Source organism: Lineus longissimus, chromosome 2 (genome assembly GCF_910592395.1).
Source record: "Lineus longissimus chromosome 2, tnLinLong1.2, whole genome shotgun sequence".
NCBI classification, from domain to species: Eukaryota; Metazoa; Nemertea; class Pilidiophora; order Heteronemertea; family Lineidae; genus Lineus; species Lineus longissimus.
In genome coordinates, this window is record NC_088309.1 from 8,698,112 (window position 1) to 8,711,415 (window position 13,304).

At 40.6% G+C, this 13,304-nt stretch overlaps 1 protein-coding gene across 1 annotated transcript; it reads right to left on the bottom strand.

Moving 5' to 3' along the window:
* Window positions 1-217: 217 nt before the first annotated feature.
* LOC135483626 (uncharacterized) lies at window positions 218-8,369 on the bottom strand. The gene is made up of 12 exons (XM_064764606.1): window positions 8,282-8,369; window positions 7,711-7,895; window positions 6,215-6,345; window positions 5,335-5,910; window positions 4,832-4,993; window positions 4,267-4,451; window positions 3,644-3,830; window positions 3,127-3,232; window positions 2,716-2,853; window positions 2,102-2,200; window positions 1,772-1,863; window positions 218-1,453 (listed from the first exon to the last, which is right to left on the bottom strand). The coding sequence occupies exons 2-12, from the start codon at window positions 7,883-7,885 to the stop codon at window positions 1,310-1,312; spliced, it is 1,995 nt and encodes a 664-aa protein (XP_064620676.1). The 5' UTR covers window positions 7,886-7,895; window positions 8,282-8,369; the 3' UTR covers window positions 218-1,309.
* Window positions 8,370-13,304: the final 4,935 nt, after the last annotated feature.

Below are 13,304 nucleotides of genomic sequence, written 5' to 3' on the forward strand. Positions count from 1 at the left end.
CTTGCACAGAAATATACAAAAACTAATGTAAGAAGTCGTACAACCATGTCGGAGGAAAACGTATCATGTATCAAAATGATGATACGTTCTAGCTAGAATTCATAACAGTTTTGATTTCGAACATTATAAAATTACATTTATACCAAAAAAATAAGTTTGTTATATTGTTTTATCATGCAGCATGACAACATCAAGTACAATAGTATGCCATTGACTACATGTACATACACCAGTACTGACTGGCGATCGTTTTTACGTGCGTACGCAGGTGATACGTTGGGCTCTTGCGTACGCTCGGGTACGCTTCCGTACAGTGGGGAGGTAGTCCTGAAATTCATAAAATGTGCCTCCGTACTAAATGACCGGTCCCTAACTTTATTAACAATTCATTCGCACGGTATTTTGAAGTGAAATACATCGTAAACTACCCTACCATTGCATCATGACCAACATTGTTTATATATCACTTTTTTCTCTTTAAATCTCAGTAAATCCACAAACTGATACAAAACAATGCCCTCGGTTTGTCATGATGGCCGATTTGGGATAAGGAAGAGTCTTCGTAATTCTGGTAGGGAGTATCAAGCACATTAGAACGACATTTTTTCAAAACCGTGTACATGTATAGCCATTCAATAGTGGTGTGACAACATATATATCTTTCTGATCGAACAATATCGTCAGCATCTTGCTTTTTTACCAAGTACAAATCCATCGGTGCCAATAACGCCAAAACTTACCCTCCTTGTAATAACGTTGCAGAATGTTAATTCTCTATTCATTCATATATGTATTTATAGTACTTTAACATATTGAAGTTAAATATATATCGAACTATCATTGATCAAAGTCTCGACTACGATTTCGTCTTGAGCGCCTCAGCTTGGGTAATCCATTTACTACTAACATGGGGTGGTCAAGAAAATGGTCGACCAAACATGTAGTTCCATCACCCAGATGCAGCCACCAAGTTAATTTTGTGTAGGATCCCGATGCAGCACCCCGTCGAATTTATCTTTCACTTGTGGGATGGGACAGGCCGAAACCACTGCGTCCAGAATGTAATTTTTTAGAGCAAAGTCGGATGTAAATTATTCACTTCTTTCGGCCCAAATTACTTCATCCCGTAGAGGGCGACTTGGATGCACCTTTTATTGGTAGCCTCTGTGTTATATCTTCATAGTAGGCAGCCAGTATGTGCGCATTGAGCCTTTGCATGTCATCAGTTCATGGTCGTTCTGATAAATGAAGGGTGGCGTCAAGCAACTTGCATGAAGGAGTTAAGTCTAGGTCTAGCTCCAGGCCCATGTCATTGCGTTCGGTCGTACGTCAGTTCTGAAAGCATGTTTTCTCCCATACTGTCGTTCTTTGGTGGCCCCCGGGCCATTTCTTCACAGTCGAGGAGCCAATAGGTGCGCATCGAGCCTTTAAACGTCATCAGCTCATGGTCATTCTGAAAGAATTGAAGGGTATAAGAACATAGGCAGGAAACTAGGGAGGTCAGTATTGGCTTCAACGTTACTAAAAAGTGAAGAGTCTAAGGAGGTTTAGTCGTGTTGTCGTAGTGAATAGTTCCGACGTGCTGTGAGGTTGCCGATACGCCTATTGACGACTTCGCTCAACTTAATCTTACCCATCTGGCTCCAGCCTGAAACGCCCCTTTAAAGGGGACTTTTGGAAGGATGTAGGGTGTCCAATTTTGTATGCACAATCGTTGGGTGAGTGTGGCTGAGGTGATGGTGGTGACATGGATAATTCATTTTTCTTTTACCTTGATAACATTGTCATCCCGCAATGCCATGTTGAATCCGCCTTGTTGTTCCAAGGCATCGTGTGTCACCTGACTGATGTGGATACGACCGGCTAAAATATAGACATAAATGACAATTCTAGAGGTTTGTATTGGATTCGAAAGATTGGGTTATTTTCTGGAACTACCAGGATAGTTAGTAGTCTTCGTATTAAAGCATTAGTCCTTTTTTGCCAGGCCAAAAAAGTCAACTTGACGAAGGGGCTGTTAAATGGTTTTCACTCGGGTGTAAAATTATTTCAACGGAGACGTTTGGAGCATACGACAATGAGGATAAACAATAATACATACGCATGCCTAGTGCCTCCATCTTTGAAGCAACTGTGATAGTCTCACCGAGGAGGCAATACCTGGGCATCTTTGTCCCAACAACACCCGCCACCACTGCTCCTGAAACGAAAGAAGTTAAAAGGAGGTGAAATTTAAAGTTTTGGGGTTTTTTTCGGTTGAGATACGGGGCCCCCTACTGGTCGAGTTCAAATGAGTTAACGCTTTCTGGTCATGCTCTTCGAAACTCCAGCAAATATTCTGTGGAGACGGGGAATAAAAATTTAAAGGCGCTTTGACCAAGGTATAGTGATTTCACAGAAGAACGGTGCTTCCTGTAAATGATTTGTAATCTGCAACATGATTAAATTTGTAACTACATGTAGATGAATCCAGCAACAACAGTCCATCATTCTCCAATAAACAGCAGCAGTTCATTCTCTAATAAACAGCAGCAGTTCATTCTCTAATAAACAGCAGCAGTTCATTCTTTAATAAGCAGCAGCAATATATTCTCTTATAAGCAACAGCAGTTCACTCTCTAATAAGCAACAGCAGTTCATTCTCTGATAAGCCACAGCAGTTTATTCACTAACAAACAGCATCTAATTGTTACGCTCGAAATGAGAATGTCCTACCGGTATGAACTCCGATCCTTAGCTTGAATTTTGTGCCAGGAAGATGGGGAATGTCAAGAAGATTAATGCTGTCCAGTAGATTGAGTGCCATGGTGGCGATTTCGACACTATGGCGCTCACCATTCGGCTTTGGGAGGCCTGCAATAAAAACGACTAGTCATTGAAAAAAAACGAGTACGTATTATGCAAACGTGTTACAGCTGCATTGGCCAAGACACCAGCTAAAAAAGCTTGGATAAACGACGATGGTATAGCGCAGCGCAAAAGAGCAATTTAAATCGTTGTGTGCGACCTGCGATTATAACGCTTCTGTGCAATAAAAAGATGATATCTCCTCTACATGCAAGACCGGTAACCGCAGGATTTAGGAGGACTAAGTTAGTGAAGTATAACGTGAGAGTCAGAACTTACCCGATGCGACCATGTAGGCATCGCCAATTGTTTCCACTTTGTAGACATCATACAACCCGATTCGGTAGTCGAAACAGGTGTACAGAGAATTCAACATGTTGACCACCTACCAAAATAAAAATAATCGACATTTTTTTTAAATAAGCTGAGGAGACATAAAAAACAAGGCCGATTGAGTTGAGAGGGCATTGATGCAATCTAAGCCCCAGGTATACTATTAACTGTACAGCCATAATGGCAAATGACAAGCGGGTGGTGAAACACTTGTCGGTACAAAATGAGCTCTCTGTCCGATTGCTTTGACAGAAACATCTTTAAAAAATGAAACGTATAGTGATAAAATTGAGGATTCCTATGCGAAGTCAAGTTAGTCATCCAACTGAGACCAATGAAATTCCCGCAAATAGAGAGGATCTGTTTCAAAGTTCCGAGACAGTGTGACTGAACTCGAAAATGTGACAACCATACCTCTACACTGACTGGAGTCGGCGGTGGTTACCGGAGCGCATTTCAGTACCTGAATTGGTGAACTCCTACAGCTGATCTCTGTAAAACCCACAATATCGGAGAAGAAGATGGTGACCTCGCTGTAGGCCGTGGCGTTTACTTCCTCGTTCCTCTTTAGGGAGTCCGCTACCTGTTTCGGCAACATCTGGTAAAGCAGAATGTCAGTGCGCTGCTTCTCCTTGTTCAATGCTTTCGTCCTGTAATTCCAACAAGACATAGTTAATGCTGAGGCGTGTAGGGCCTTCTCCCCAGCCTCATTTCGGCTCGTTGTTTGGGCAACGCGCATGCGCAGTTTGCTGGGTAGGCGATTCAAGAATGCTTCCACCCAGCGAAGTGAGCTCTGGTGCGCGAGATATCCAAGCGACGATCCTGGTTGAAATGAGTTGTTGATAGAATTCATTGGCTTTCTTGTTAAGACAAGCCCTTAAAAACACCAAAAAACAACACTCGGATGTCACGCAACGCGCTAGTGCTACCATATTGACAACAACACTTCGATTCGTCTCTTGTGATGTATTCCAGTTTGGCGCTGACCAAACCGAACGTTTTTGGGGGGCAAATTAGCCGACAGGCACAAGATATGAGCAGCCTTTGAACTTCACAATTATTTTCGCTCTCCACTCGTATTCCTACCTGTCAGCCAGTGTCATGGAGTATTTCTGCATGGCGCTTGTGAGTGCGTACACCCCGTTGATGATAATGGGACACATGACGAGGACCACTCCAAAGACAATGGCGATGATGATCATCTTCATGAGCTCTTCTCTCTCCTGCTGATCAATGATCTCTAGAATCTTCACCGCAAGGGTTTTCTGGACCTGAAAATGGTAATAAACCTATATGACGCATGTCAATGGTTCACTATCAAGTGCAAGTGTTGGAGCTGGATCTTTCTAATGAATGGTCGTGCAAATAGCATCAGACCATTTTTTTTCCTTTTCGGGAGATTTCATTTTCCAGTACAGATTTGTCAGTTCTCTGAATGTGAACCAGTGTCGCCTCATTCCTAATATCCTATCTCTTATCGTACTTCTTCACATCCACCGGTTCTACTCTTGGAGAAGACTCCCCGATGTCGAAAACCTGCGGGTGAAAGTCCCCGATCCTGCCCACTGTAAATTTCCCAATACTTCATCCAATCTTCCTCCCTTGAAAGAGGTTGATTCGGGGTGACAACAGTATCAATTTTCGCGCTCACCTGATGCAACCTTTCCATATAGAGTGTCATGCTGTCGTACCAACCAAGCCCTCGGTCTAAGGAACCCTTTTCAGAGGCGTTGTTATTCCTAACCTCCTGGCGCAGCGTGTTCACGATGAGAAAGAACTGCTCATTTCCTGTGATGGTGTCATCGTAAGTTTCCTTGAAAATATGAAAGAAATGAAGTTGCTTCTAGCGGCACTTGACTAGATAGTCCTAGAAGTGGAGGAATCTGCTTCCATCATCAAACATGATGAGGCCCTTGGGGAATAAGTGGGCATCACGAAAGAAACCGTCATTCCTTATTTTGAACTTGGTGATTTACCTTTTTTTGCAAGGGGCGAATAAGATAATTCCGATGAAAGACACCGATGGAACTTATTCGATTTCCACCCTCATAACATAGATGTGTGTATTTTTCTTTTAGGTTCTGACATTCTTTCACATTTAAATCGTGTGACTGTCGTCCGACAAGAAACTAGCTAGTGTTTGATTTGACTTACCTGAACCAAATCGGAATAGTACCTGGCCGATTCAAAAGTGACATTTCCCGTATCCTGGCTCTGCATGAATATCAAGTAATCATCAATGTTGTCGAAGTTTCCCTGGGTGAAAAATATAGCTCCGTATGCTCGCTCCAAACCAAAATTCTCGATAGCGTAAATAAGTTCCAGATACGCTGTGAGGGGTTTCCAGACGGAGCCGGAACCTACGTCAGTGACACTGGCGACCAACCAATTGAAAATCACGTGGATGACCTCCGCGTAGAAACTTAACTCCATTTTTACAGTCGTGTTGAGAGTATCCAATTCATATCTGTGTCTGTTGAGGTAGTTCATGAACTTCTCCTTCGTGGTGAATTCAGCCCTGGTTTCGGCTAGTTTGTTGTCCGCTGGCCAGAAGGACATGTTCATGAGAGCTCGGTCGCTGAGTGGGTACCGTTGAATGAGAAGATTCTTTGCTTGTTCTGGTGCGATGTCGCTTACGTAGAGAGCGCTCATGTCTCGCTCTCGCTGCAGATTGTGAAGGACGTCACCGAGTTCGATACTAAAATATAAACACCGCGATAGAAGAGTGTCCTTGATATCTAATAAATCTCCAGTTTAGCTCAGGTGAATGAACTATTTAGATGAACTTTGTTGGACGCACATTGTTTAGGAGGTTCCTCAACGCTTCAACAGAAGTCAATACATAGGCCAAGTTCAATGTCCTGTCTCAAGTTCACTCTATGGTTCCTTGACCACCCTGCCTCAATTCCTTATCAGTTATAAGGGCCAACATGGTCAAGTCAGCAGTTTTGTTTGGTTGGGAGCTGAGAAACATAGTTGCAAGGGATAATAAAAAAACTTACCTGAACACCACAATTTGTCGCAAAGAGGAGACTTGAAGATGGCTGTTGATCTTTGTAGCGAAGACGTTGGTGGTGAGCGCGAGGAGTACCACGATAGGGATCATGACTATTGCTATCATCTTCATCATCTGAATGCGTTTACCACGCTTGGTGATGGGATTACCTTAAAACAATGATTGGAAGGAAAGCTTTCCTTAAAAGTTTAGGAATTCACAGGTTTTCTATTCAGTTGCAATTGCCGCGCCAACAACTTATACCAACGATTTAAATCCAATGCATTTAAATGCTGCACAGTTTCCCGCTTTCTCCGCTGGAACAGAAACTGGCATTAAATGAATAAATTGACATAGTTTCAAGGATGATATCCCACACTTTTTTTAATCATTGTCAATGATTTTAATCCCGAATGGAATCTCCCTGCATCTTTGTGTAATGCATTGACGACACGCTGTGCGGAGGTGAGAACCGTCACTATGACGTCATCGTGAAGACCCCACTCTAGTCTCGCGAGATTCATAGGCTACCAAACAAGGGTAGGAAATGTTAAGTCATTTTCTGGCTCTGTAAGCTGATTGTGAACACCCCATTTCTTCGACGACAATAGAAATAAACATCGGGTGCACTTTGACAGAATCTGATAGATAAAATGAGGAAAACGTAGCACACACTTTCAGAAAAAATAGATCACTAATGGAACAGGCAGAGAAAAATCACGGAGGAATAATAACTGTAAATGTATTTCTTTGAGTCAAAGTTTGATATCCGGCCTTCTTTTGAGGTATAATCCTCAAAAGCCGAAGGTTTTTTGTTCAGCCGATCAGCAGTGTATGACTGGTAACATATGTGACCCGTTCAAGCAAAACCAGTCGCATGTCGCACATAAGATGAGCCCAGACGACACCAGTAGATAATAGAAGAAATTGATGTCGTCAGATTTCACAAAATGCAGACAATAGTGAAATAAAAAAAACAGTCCATCTCAACCTGGCAAGCTCAGAGCGACATGCGACTGGTTTTGCTGGAACGGGTCACATATGTTTTTCATATGAATATCATGTTGACAGAGAAATCGTTCATACAAGCTTCATGTTGTACGTGTATATCATTTTTACATAGAATTAGTTCACATGATTTTTCTTATTCTTCCTCCGCGTTCTCAATCTTCGATGGACAGTCCTATTCTGGTTACGAATGCTGTCGTCAAACAAGCCACACACGAAAAAAAGAGCTACACCATGAATTGCGCAGACAAATTTCATTTGGCATAATACAATTTCGAGCACAAATTAGATTGGAGAGCAAAGATGTTTTGGGTAGCGGATGAAACTCGGAATGAAATCATCTAAACGAATCGTACTCGTTGAAATGAAATGAAACGAAGTCGCAAAACGCATCCTTCGATAAAAAATCGGGGCCATGGATGGCACTTCGACGTTATTTTGACGTTATTTGGAAATTTCCATTTTCATTTTCGACGATTTGAATGAGCAGTTTCATTTCGGTGCAGTAACCAATGTTTTGTACCTACCTTGGCAGAGACCGAGGAATCTGTCAGGCGCCATGTGAAGCATGTCAACATCAAGCTGGGAGGGTGTGAGTGAATTTGTAGAAGTGGCAGAAGAGAGACTTCCTCTATTTCTCATTATTTCTATGTTCTGTCCGGGCTTGATTTTGTTGTCACGCTGTTTCATTAACCACGCCATGGTGAGTTAACTGAAATCGAAATAAAATTACTATACTATGCAGTTTAATTTCTTTTTTAGCGTTTGCTCTGCACTGTGGTCAAAAGTCTGACAACAATGGATGAAATAGACGTGATTTCGTCCGATGATGATACATGCCTAATTCTCTGCGCTGGACATCGGTCGCTTAGTTTCTCCAAGCGACTCTGAAAGGACGACCAAAACCCGGGTACTCTGCGTGATGATGATGATGATAGAGCCACAGATCGATTGATCAAAATGCCCCGTTTGATTAACCTTAACTCTATTATCATAGAAATTCAATCAAACTGGAAGCTTATGGACAATGCAAACAGAGATAAATAGAAATCTCAACAAAAAGTGGGTTATCATGACCAGTGCTGAATTCGTACTTACATGTATTGTTCGGTTTATTGCGTTAAGACCTCACAAAAAGTTGGTGAAGACTACAGACTGGACCACATTTGAGGAAGATGGAAAGGAAATCTAAGACCGTCTGTCATAAACGAACACGATAGGATAGAAACTTTAACGTCGTCGCTCTTTTGACACCAATCTATAGTACTGGTTTCGTGCAGATGACAACTTTGGAGCGAGTCAGTATATGATTACGATTAGTTCGTGACACTTAACACCTCGCGTTGCTACGTAGCAAGTGCTAGCGGTAAAGTATGCGAGTTCGCACGGACCGTGTTATCTCTTGAACGACGTAGAGGGAAGGTTACCCATGAGCTCAATGGGTTGGGTGACATGGGGAGGGATAGAAAAAGGCCCGTAATTAGCTGTCAACACCTCGTTTCATAACATTTCCTACCCACCCTCGGCACATGATAATAAGTCATTGGTTATGCTGCATGTTACACTGAATTATACAGTGAAAGGTTTTGAATATTAGTCATTGGTTATATATCTACAATTTTCTACAACTTTCGTCAGTGGTCTAGCATGTCCTTTACTAACTGCTTCAGGCTGGCTAACGAGCGAAAATATTATCAAGGGTAAACAAAGTTTTGATCGATATACTAGTACATGTATGTATTATATGCTTGTACCTCAACATTACTCTATTATGGGCCGACCATAGGCACCACCATTTTGAATAGAAGTTGAAATCCTACAGCAACTAGAACTCCTTCGACATGAAGTGAATGCTAATGTCGAGGGTGGGAGTCTGTTCGGACTCCCAGCCTTGAAATTGACATCACTTCATTTTGAAGGAGTAGAGATCTGAGGAAGCCGTTCGTGTGAGGATGAACATATCATCATTCATGCCGGCATGCACTCTCTCCGTCTAATCCATGTAAACTCTTGCTACCACCAGCTTTCACCGCCAAACCTGACACAATGTTGCCACAATCCATCCATTAACCATGATTAACAGCATGCGGTACAAAGAAATGGCATCGTGAACACCATTTGATGTATTTTAATCGCGTTACTGCGTACCAAGTCACCAAGATGAAACACATGCACCATCGGGTTTTTAAATGACAACAGCCTTTTGCGGTCTTTTTCGACATGAAAAATTGCTTTACAACTCAATTGACAATCGAGGATTATGCTGATGATGAATTATATGGATTTAATCAATATTTTCATCAGTGAGCTATATCAATACGATAAACTATCCCAGCCATTCTACTACAGGGCATAAAAGAGGCGAATAGGCACATTATCCTCCTTGCCACATAAATCCCACACTCAATTTCTCCCTCTAAATCACAGTGAGCTATATCAATACGATAAACGAAGTATGCTGACTTGACTCCAAGAGAATCGACTCGAACTTTAGTGCAAATCCGCCATTGCTGACATCATTAGTGCCACAAACTTTATCTTTATGTAAGTTTTCTAAAAGCGTCAAAAGTGTGCCGAATCTCCCCGCCAATCTACTGCAGGACAGGACAGAAAAAGCGTCCCATCCTCGGTCCTCCCTGTCAATCCATAACTGCCCCACGATGTTATATTGATCTTAAAACACACTTGTTCAATCTTCACTTCAAAAAATAGAGGAGGTAGCGCTTTGAGCAGGGTGACCTGGAAAGGCGCTTTACAAATTCTATATTTATTTATTTATATTTATTTTCCCTTAACATTTCTTGGCAGAAGTGCTTACAGATTCTCACCGTTTATAAGCTGGCACAATGTAATTTTTTTTTATAACTACAGGATACAATATGCACTACGCACACCCCTTGAACTATTAATCATTTTCAATTTTTGGAAAAAGAAAAAATGGACAATCTTCAAGTAAATCCCTTGTGTGTTGTCAGGGATGATGAGAACCCATATAACCTGTACAAAATCCTGGTAAAAACACTCAATCTCGCGGCTCTAATCATGCTTCCACTGCCAAGCTGACGAGGTACTCTGGTAAGATCCCAGCTTATTGTCTCTTATACAAGGCACTCTTGGCATCTGAGCAGGCAATACATTATGCCAGGTCAGCCACTGTTCCACATGTACATAGACTACACACTGCTGGAGACTCTTGCAGTGCATGAATGCACACATAGATAATAATTGTATTAGGCTTGAATTGTATCACGGGTCTTACCTTACTCTTATAGCAAAGAGCTAAACAACCAGCAAGGAAACCCTTTTCCAAAAAAAGACTGCTCCAAAATTGTAGATGTATTGGAAGGCTGAGCCGAGGGGAAAGGATCACCAAAAATCTTTTTTTTCATCGATATTGGCCCACTTTTTTGACTGGCAGAGGACAAAGGAGGTGTTCTGCTCTCCCCCATGACAAAAACTGTAATATCTTTCTTCTTAGATTTCTGTAAATTCAGACTTTCGAAATCATTTCATAAATCATATTGATTTACAAGTATGTATTACATACAGTGATTTTTATAGATGGAGTGACAGTGGAGATCTCCCTAGTCCAATTTGCCTTCTGTCTACAATGTACTTAGCATCAACACAATTCTTATTAAAAAAACCAAGGAAGACTATTTTTTATTCAATAAGTACATTGTATTTCTTAATATGCTGTACATAAATACATTAACACATGTGATTCCAACTACAAATAAACAGCAAAACTCTCCAACTTTAAATGAGCAACTGAGACTGAAATAAAAAGTAAATGCGATAACAAACACAAAATGGTGAACCAGACTGATACACATGCTAGGTATGCTCAAGAGTGAATAAAGACTAGACTTGATTTATTCTCGATATGGTTTATGACATTTCCAGTGATTTCCTCTCAATTTGAAACGTAAATGCAAAAACAAACTTTGAATATTAGACTAGATTACACACGAGAGGGTAGCAGGCCTATGCCCATCCAAGTGGACTCTCTAACATTCTTATGAGACCCTTGGTAAAGGTCTTAATTGAAAATCTTACGAGTATCTCGTAATGATCTACAGGTTCAATGTACACGCACACGAAACTGAATGAGATTGCATATGAAACTAAATAGGAAGTGACTACTTGGCAAGCCCTGCTTACCAAACAGCGACTTTTTCTTGTCCTGAATGGAGAGCCGAACTCATTAATATTAAAGTAAAGTCTCCAGCTCGCCAAACAGGGTAGATTTTTTACCTGTTTGGCAAGCCCGGCTGGCCGAACAGGGTGGCTTTTTAGTGCTGTTTGGCAAGCGGCTCTCCAAACAGGACAAAAAAAGATGCCTGTTCGGCGAGCAGCTTGCCAAATAGACCCGGCCAACTAAATAAGATCTAAAGTAGGAATCTTATGAATGTTATTAGAATCGTATCGGGATATCCAACCTGGGGTGAGAATCGGACAGTAGACAGAATTTGTGGAAACCGAGCCAATTAGACCTACCTGAAGTCATTTATGATTAGGTGAATAAAGTGAAAGATATTGTAAAAAAGTTAGTGCCTTCAATAAGATTATATAAAGAACTTTGAATAAAGAACTTTGATATGTTTCTTTTTGCAAAAATAATTTGCTCTCTGAAAGAATACAAGATCTAAAAGATAAGTACCTGAACCTGAAATAACTAATCATGAATTATTGACAGTAAATTTCTCGTTTGAAATAGACATATGCTGTTCACAAGTATGTATAAATATTGATATAATCTTTAAAATAGAATGACTAGTTCAACTTAATGAAAGAAGGGTTACTTCTATAGTTCACATTACCGTTGCTAAACCATCAATATTGCTAAACCATTACGAGGTATTTTTTAAAAATTCCTTTCCCCGACAAATTGTAATTGATAATGCAATATCTCCTCTCCAGTATGGAAGTTTGCGGAAACGATATACGTCCATTTCTGTTGCTCTTTATTTTACAATATTTAAATTCTATTCTTCCAACAGTTTCGAATTAACAGTTTTAACGGTTTGACAAGAAGAACAGAAAGAAATTACCGCCGAATACAATTAACAAAATATATTCACGATACATTTATCCCTCTTTTAACAATTTGTTGAGGAACAGAGTGACACCACACAACTGGTGAAACTTGCACTAGAATTAAGATAGCTCAGATGCACATCACACTAACGATTTTACAAACCTACTTTGACAGATGGCTTTGATGGATCACACTCAAGTAAACATTGTCCAACCTTTGTCCATTTATGTTTTAAACTCTGAAATAAAAACCGGATTGTTCAAACAGTTATCAACTTTCCCAATGCAAATAGCATTATCCTGTCACATATCAGAATAATTAGAAGCTTACCTGTAAACTTGAAATTTTAACCCGGAACATTGGACATTGGTTTCCTGTTCTTGGAAGACTATTCCACAGCTTGGCAGCTGCTGCAGCTCAACAAACTTTGGTCTTGATCTTCTTTCACAGTGTTTTTCTGACCATGTTTTTCTGATGACATCTGATTTTGCAATCACCGATTAATTAGAAATCGTTTAATATTAACTTACATAACTCAGATAACAAACAAAAATGCTAGTCCCCTATAATTTGCTTTAGAGCAAAGATCGACAAAACAAAAAATCTCTTTTACTGTTCCCTCGCCTTGTACCCACAGAACACGTTCTCTTAACCAATCCAACTACTCCTATCTAACATGAACGAGAGACAGAATTGCCCACCGAATGAAAATCTAACCTGCAAAATAAGAATGGTACTCAACATTTAATTCATCTGTTTCTCACATTTGGAAAGCCTGATATATCAACAAATCTCAGTCTTACCAAATCCAGTGGCAAATCAGAGGAAAACACATGCACACCTATGATCCTTTCCAAATATTGTATTAGTATGAAACTTACTTTGGTTTTGAAGTTTTGAAACGCTGCAGCCCAAAACCTTTTTAAATGAAATGGCCAGGGCCATTGTGCTCACCTCATGTGGAGGAAAGATGGATAAAGAGCATGGTATTGTGTCATGTAGTGTTAAGTTTGATGTAGGTCCAAGCAATTACAATTTCCCCAAAATGGCCAATTTACAGTACATTCGACCTCTGTGACC

Coding starts and splice junctions, on each gene's coding strand:
- LOC135483626 (XM_064764606.1), bottom strand. CDS start 7,885: ATGGCGTGGTTAATGAAACAGCGTGACAACAAAATCAAGCCCGGACAG. Junction 5,911..6,214: donor AGATCAACAGCCATCTTCAA/GTCTCCTCTTTG, acceptor TTAGATATCAAG/GACACTCTTCTATCGCGGTG. Junction 2,201..2,715: donor AAGGATCGGAGTTCATACCG/GTAGGACATTCT, acceptor CTTTCGTTTCAG/GAGCAGTGGTGGCGGGTGTT.